This window comes from Ostrinia nubilalis, chromosome 22, assembly GCF_963855985.1.
Source record: "Ostrinia nubilalis chromosome 22, ilOstNubi1.1, whole genome shotgun sequence".
Classification (NCBI taxonomy): domain Eukaryota; kingdom Metazoa; phylum Arthropoda; class Insecta; order Lepidoptera; family Crambidae; genus Ostrinia; species Ostrinia nubilalis.
Genome location: NC_087109.1, coordinates 11,365,385 through 11,372,733, shown reverse-complemented (window position 1 = coordinate 11,372,733; position 7,349 = coordinate 11,365,385). Strand labels below are relative to the sequence as shown.

The 7,349-nt window shown below is 41.7% G+C and overlaps 1 protein-coding gene across 1 annotated transcript; it reads left to right on the top strand.

Moving 5' to 3' along the window:
• Positions 1 to 2,846: 2,846 nt before the first annotated feature.
• On the top strand, positions 2,847 to 6,254 carry LOC135082635 (zinc finger protein 1 homolog). Its single transcript, XM_063977425.1, has 4 exons — positions 2,847 to 2,953; positions 3,412 to 4,022; positions 5,338 to 5,486; positions 6,119 to 6,254. Exons 1-4 carry the CDS (start codon positions 2,875 to 2,877, stop codon positions 6,252 to 6,254), a joined length of 975 nt encoding a protein of 324 aa, XP_063833495.1. The 5' UTR covers positions 2,847 to 2,874.
• Positions 6,255 to 7,349: the final 1,095 nt, after the last annotated feature.

Here is a 7,349-nt window from a genome sequence, read left to right as displayed (position 1 = left end):
CAGTCTGTCGTTTTAAAATATCAAGTGAAATATTATAATTATGTGGGACGTTGACAGCTATGCAATCTAACCTAAACTTAGCTTAGTTCTAGATCTGCAACCCACAGTAGGCAGACGTTTTATCAAGAGAAATATTATTATGTGGGAAAGACGTACCTATATGGCTGCATCTACTAAGTACCTACGTAATATTCAGTGAACATCAAAGGAATGTAAACATGAAACAGAATTTAATTTTTCTTTAATAAAATAAAATGCTTGTAGTAATGAGATAACATTAAAAATACGCATTGAGGGCACTTGTATTCTTCCCACTCGTAGTGAAGAGCTTGCTAATGATATTATTATGTTATTTGAAGATATTTATGGGAATAAAAAGCCATACAACAGTCTGACTCAATGAAAGCTTTTCATTTCAAATCGTTTTAATAATAAATAAGCAATTTCGAAGAGGGAATAATCACAATCTACATTGTGGCGTAATGGATAAATCGCGTAGGCATCTAAAAGTAATTTGACAAATATATTGTCTCATATTTAATTAAAGTTAAGCTACCCTACACCGAATGTTTGAAAGGATCGTTTGAGAAATATATTTCTTCGTTTTTACTAATTAAATCTAATTAAATGCGGGAACGCACCTATCATTAATCAAACCGAGATTCATTTCATAAGACATCTTCTATTCTTCTTCTCGAAATTGCAAGTAGAATGTGTTTTTAATAATAAATGGAAGAAAATGTTATAAGAAAAAGTTTAAGCCAATGAATGGACCTCTTAATTTTTCTGTTAAGGTTTTGAAGAATTAAAACACAATCGTAGTTTATTACTACGTTATAATAATATGATGATAGAATACGAGTAACTTATACATAAATGGTTTCCAGTAAATAGAGTTGTACACTACAGACAGGGTTTTGAGTCCACATAGAGAGTATAATCATTTTTGTGATTACTCCATGTTTGGTTGTACATTAGTACAGAGTTGATTCTATAATATGATTCCGAGCTTTACAGTACATTATAACTCAATGGCTTTACAAAGTATCGGCGATCTTCAAGATTCAGCCATGTCAGATTGTGTTGTGAACCCAGTTGTTATACACCCACATGTTAGAAACTAATATAGTAAAGTAAACAACTCAGAAAAGGGTCCTCTACATTATTATACGCCCACATGGTTCATATTTTCCATCAATTAGATGGAAAAACACTGAAAGTAAAAAGAGTAAGTTTTTATTTCATATCTTTACGTTTCTAATACGATTTGTAATGAGGTAAGACGTGCTCTATGGACAATTGTTGCTCTAGAATCTTTTGAAATATCACCAAGGAATACTATTTTAGAAATAATACACATTGTTGCCTGTTTTTAAACTACGTATTCGGTTGACAATGAAAATGAGTCAGGCTGTTAACAAATTAGAATACGAGATTTTACCGTGAAATCATTGTACGAAAGATTTGTTTCACAAGAACGCTAATCTAATGTTACATATTAACATTTTGTAACTTAAAGATTTACGATTCCTTGACTTTAGTGATGGTTATTTACAAATACTTGTTCTTTTCTTGTTACATCAATCTTCGTTAGACGTTCAACGTTTCTGTTTAAATGGTTCGGATGACGGTTCTTACGGATCCATGGCGGGTGTGAGCCATGATTGACACCCATGAGCTCGCAAACTCCTCCGTGCCAGCGTATTGATTTATCCAGACCATATCATGCGCTCATCTCTTCTCCTACTACAACTAGTTTGTTTTCATCCATTTAGCTAAGCGTTGTAGGTTGACCTTCACGCCATATACGATACTCACTCCTCAGATTGTTGTGATATATTGTCCTTGTCTTTGTGTGCTTGCCCGGAGCTGCAAGAGTTGCCCATGGCGGCCGAGGCTCCGGCCCGCGCTGTGATCACGGCATGCGTTATTCACAATGGCACACGCACTCGCGACGCGGGGTATACGCCCAGAAACTCATGCCGCGCGTCCGGGGGCAGCGGTGGCGGCGTGCGATCGCCTCGGAGTCGCGCCGCCAAATAATCGATGGCCGCTTCGCCCGCCCCTCCCCTCGACTCGCGCGCGCGCTGTCAACATTTTTCTTTTCTACGGAGCTTTTCCGAGCGGCCAGTGACGTAAGGCGGGAAGTTTTCAGATCGGTGCACAGATAACGAAAGTGCGAGTCTGTGAAGCGATTCGTAATTCGTTTGATCATCTGTGACGATTTTGAAGATGTTATTTTATTTTTTGTTGTGGAAATAAAAGTTTATCAATGTCAATCGATGAGACTTTGTTTCCATAAGTCGGCTGTTTCTTGAACTTTACTTTTAATCTAGTATACTACATATTAGAAACTCGCAAACAACCAACTTGATCTTAAAGATGAAAAGATCAACTGTTGAGAATTATAAGAATAATTAATATAAAGAAACAAACATTGTTTCTCTTTTATTTTGCACGTCACAAATAAGCTAAACACAATATACACATACATTACTACACCATATTAAAGAAAACTTGCAATAAATTAATTAAAGAAAAGTCTCTCTACAAAAGTCTCGAAATAAACCATAATAATTTCGACGAACCTACTACTCCATCGAATTAAACTCGATTTTAAATCGGTTTCATTTTCAGCGATACGTCTTCAAAAGATACCATTAACAAAATTAAAAAACACACCACGTAGGGGACACTGGCCGCGGCAGCGCGATCAAATTTGGAATTCTTAAAATAAAAACTTTTGAATTTCGTTTGTTTTGAATTTGACGTACACAGCAAGTGCTTAAACAGTGCGAAAAATTTATATTCACTGAAAAATCTATTTTAAAGTAATAAAATATAATTTTAATACTTTTACTGTGCTTGAACAAAATGCCTAGATGTTTCTTGTATTCCGTGCGGTCACTTAGACACAGTTTCATACATGAATCGTCTTCATTTTCCTATGAAAGTAAGTACTTTGCTGTATTGTACAATCATAAAAAAGGTTTCTGTCACACGAATGCTGAAGTGAAAATTAGGCCTATGAAAGATTAGGAAAGTGTTTTTCATTTATATATGGTGAGCTTTTATCAACGAAAGTCGTGGAAAATTCGTTATTTAAACGGCACAGTGTTTCACTTGTAGATATTGATCTTAGGTTTGTTTATTAGATAAATTATATTAAATTAGTAGGTAACTAGTTTAATTGCGATATGTAAATACAAAATATTAACGATTTTATATGTAAGTACATAAAAGTAAGTAGTTTTCGGTGTGTTGCGGTCTAAGATGTTTTTATAGTAGTTGCGGTCCATTCGTCAGTCCTCGGATTTTTCACGAAAATGTGCCCTATGGTGCCCTATGACACCTTCCCTTTAAAATGGAAGTTAATATTTCAGATATAACTTAACTTATTTTATCTTCTAGTTGAACCCAAACCAGCTCGAGGCCCGAAAATGAATCTGAAACGTCAAAAGAACCTGCTCAAAACCAACGAGACTCTCTTCAACGACAAAGTCCCCATATCCACGCGTTTCTACCTCCAGCTCTTAAAAAGAAGCCAATTCCTCGAAAACTTTCTTAGCACAGAAACCTACGAATACGCTTCTGAAAGCGAACGGCCTGTCATCTCACCAGAACCAAAGAGAAGCAGTCAGATTAAAAAAGAAGGAGACAAATCGAGTTACAACCTGCGATCGGAGGGTAAAACGGAACGTAAGGTGTTTTACAAGAAAACGCGCGGGAAAAGGCGAAAAAACATGGCCGACAAAATCAACAAAATTGTTTCTGTGCAAGACAAAAAGAGTAAGAGAGAGCCGCTAGCTCCAATATTAGAAGAGATAAGAAATAGAGAGCCTTTGAAAGGTAATAGTAAGGGATCGGAGATAGATAAGATAGCAGAGAAATTGAAGAGCTTGTTCAAGCAGACTGCTGAAGAAAATCTCAATAAAGAACTTTTGACTTGCAAGGAGCTGTTTGAGAAAGATACTATTGAGGCTGACAGTGACCATGGTAAAGAAAATGAAGAGGAAAAGAAAGCAGGTAAAATAATGACTACTTTACTTTAAATTTTAAATAGGTAGCTATAGTCTGGTCCGTGGGCACGTAGAATTTTGTCCAATAACCCCAAGCTACCCATCCTTATCGCTCGCGCGTAATTATGTTGCTATCGCGCTCGCACACTCACTGCGGGTGCCAGTCGCACAGTCGCGACATCAATATAATTACGCGCGAGCGATAAGGATGGGTAGCTAGGGCCGCTAGGGGTCATTGGACAAAATTCTACGTGCTCACGGACCGGGCTTTAGATATCTTAAATGAGATCCGTTGGAGAACCAAAGTAACCGACATATTATACCGAAGAGTTGACAAACTTTTAAATAGTGGGTAGGCACCTTAGCGGGATTTCTCGAATGGCGGCGAACACGGACTGAAAAACGTAATGTAAGCCTAGGCCTCTCACTGGGTGGACTGATGATCTAGTGAAGCTCGCAGGAAGCACGGACGCTGGCAACAAAGTAGACGTAGTATGTATAGTTTTAGAAATCCTTGAGCGGCTTTTATACATCAGTGGACGTCTTTTGGTAGAAACGAAAGTGGTTTGATGCTATAGATCGTGTCATCCACAAAGACGCGCCCCACCAATTTTTCGTCTCGGTCGCGCGGGGTGCGGGGAGTTTGATCCGAGCAATCCGAGCGTCATTATTGTAGTGCGCGTGTGCACTCATGGATAATTTAGCATGTACCGATAACACCCAAACATTAGCGGTAGAATGGGGGGGGGGGGGCGCGTCTTCGTGGATGGCACTACTATCTCATGGCCGTTGGGGCAGAAAAGTACTGGAGTGCGACCACGGGCTGGAAGACGTAGCGTGGGCAGGCCTCTTACTAGGTGGATTGACGATCTGGTAAAGGTCGCGCGAATAGGGTTGCCAGGTGTCCGGCTTTAGCCGGACATGTTTGGCTTTTTAAGGTCTTGTCCGGCCAAATATTGTTTTGTCCGGCCTGTCCACCTTTTTTTTTGGCTACCACGCCAGGCGAAAGTCGAGCTACAGAATAATAAGCGCACGCATCAGGACATCGGTCACATGTCTGGCTTTTAGGGTAAAATGTCCGGCCAAATGAAGCAGAGAGTCCGGCTTTCGTGTTTTGGACCTGGCAACCCCACGCGCGAAGAAATTGGATGCGGGCAGCGCAGGACCGTTCATTCTGGAAAGCCTTGGGGGAGGCCTTTGTCCAGCAGTGGACGTCATTTGGCTGAAACGAACGAACGAACGAACTATATCTATACTCTCGTTATACTGTTCATCAGCATCGGTTGCAGCGTCCCCCCCGTTACCGGGGCCCCGCGAGTGGCGCGGGCCCCGTCCCAGCCACACCTGCTCGTATTGTGGCAAGCGCTTCGACCGGCCCTGGGTGCTGAAGGGGCACCTCCGTCTACACACGGGCGAGCGACCCTTCCCGTGCCCTCATGCGCATTGTGGTCGGACCTTTGCTGACAGGTGAGATTGGTTTTAGAGTAGGCGCACACCGTCGATTTTTAGTTGGCCGATAGTTGTGCCCGATTTCAAATTGTATGAAGAATCGGCCAAATCGAATCGGCGTAGTGTGCGCACTCCCATACATGCCCATACTGATCAACTGCCCGACTAAACTATCGGCCGACAAAAAATCAACGGTGTGCGCCTACTCTTAAAGTTGTTTGATAGCACCCCTTTACAAGGATATGGCTACTCCATGGTACTTTATAGGCTGTGTTATATTTCGTTCCATCCAGAGCTAAAAAAAAGTTAAATGATTTTTGATTTATACAATTAGTACACTTTATTGGCAGAGGCTGAAAAATTTGAAAGTTGAGTCCAGTTTAATACTGAAAAAACTTGTGGAAATTGAGATTATTGATCGATTTCAAAATTGTGAAGTTTTCAATAAATACTATAAAAGTATCCAATATTTAAGGAATTATCACCCCCCCCCCCCCCCCCCCTGCTACCCTCAGAGGAAGAGTCTCCCCTCATTTTCCAGTCTCAAAATAGACAATTACATTTCGTTCTGTCTGTAGTAATCTTCTTGATTGTATTTACAGTCTCATAAAAAGACATCTGTTTTCCGTTCTTCATCCTTCTACCATCAGGTCGAACCTCAGAGCGCACCAGCGGACCCGGGGCCACCACGCGTGGCAATGGCGCTGCGCCGAGTGCGGCAAGGCGTTCAGCCAGCGGCGCTACTTGGAGAGACACCAGGCTGACGCGTGCAGGAAGTACAAGTAGGTTTCCACTCCCTGTTATAGTGACTTCACCGTCAGGATATTCCATAGATCAAGGTAGACCTAAAAACCACCATCATTACGTGGAAATAATTGGAATACCACCTAACTGGTGGTTGCTCGCAGTACAAGTAGGTTTACAACTCCTTGTAAGGTTTCATCAGGACCAGGACACTCCTCAGATACCAGGGCCACAAGACCCAATTGCGGTACAGCTGGAAAGCGTTTAGTAAGTGGAGGTTCCTCTTATAGCACTAGGCTAATGCTTACTGAAAGAAGAAGTAAGGTTACCAACTCCTTGGAGGATACCATCAGGTCACACCTCAGATAGCAGGACCACAAAGCTTCCACTTGTGGCATCGTTGGAAAACGTTTAGTAAGTGGAAGTTCCTCTAAAAGCACCAGGCTGATGCTTATCGAAAGAAGAAGTAGGTTTCGAACTCCTTGTAGCATACCATCAGGATCAGGACACCTCTCAAATGTCAGGACCACAAAGTCTCTACTTGTCGCATAGTTGGAAAGCGTTAGTTAGTGGAAGTTCCTCTAATAGCACCAGGCTGTTGCTTACCGAAAGAAGTACGTTTCCAACTCCTTGAAGGGTCCCATCAGGTCAACCTCAGAGCTCACCAGTGGAACCGGGGCCACAAATAGTGTTGCTGCTCAAACGAATATTAACTTTATGGGGCCACCACGCGTGGCAGTGGCGCTGCGCCGAGTGCGGCAAGGCGTTCAGCCTGCGCCGCTACTTGGAGAGACACCGGGCTGACGCGTGCAGGAAGTACAAGTAGGCTTCCACTCCCTGTTATAGTGACTTCACCGTCAGGATATTCCTAAGGACCTAAAAACCACCATTTGCAGCAAGACGGGAAAGCATTCAGTTTGTGGTGGTACATACTTATAGTAGATGCTAGCTCGCAGTATATGTAGATGTCCTACTCCTCATAGGATACTATAAGGACCAAGACACTTCTCAGATACCAGAACCGCAAAGCTTCCACTTGTGGCATAGTTGGAAAGCGTTCAGTAAGTGGAGGTTCCTCTAATAGCACCAGGTTGATGCTTACCGAAAGAAGAAGTAAGTTTCCAAATCCTTGTAGGG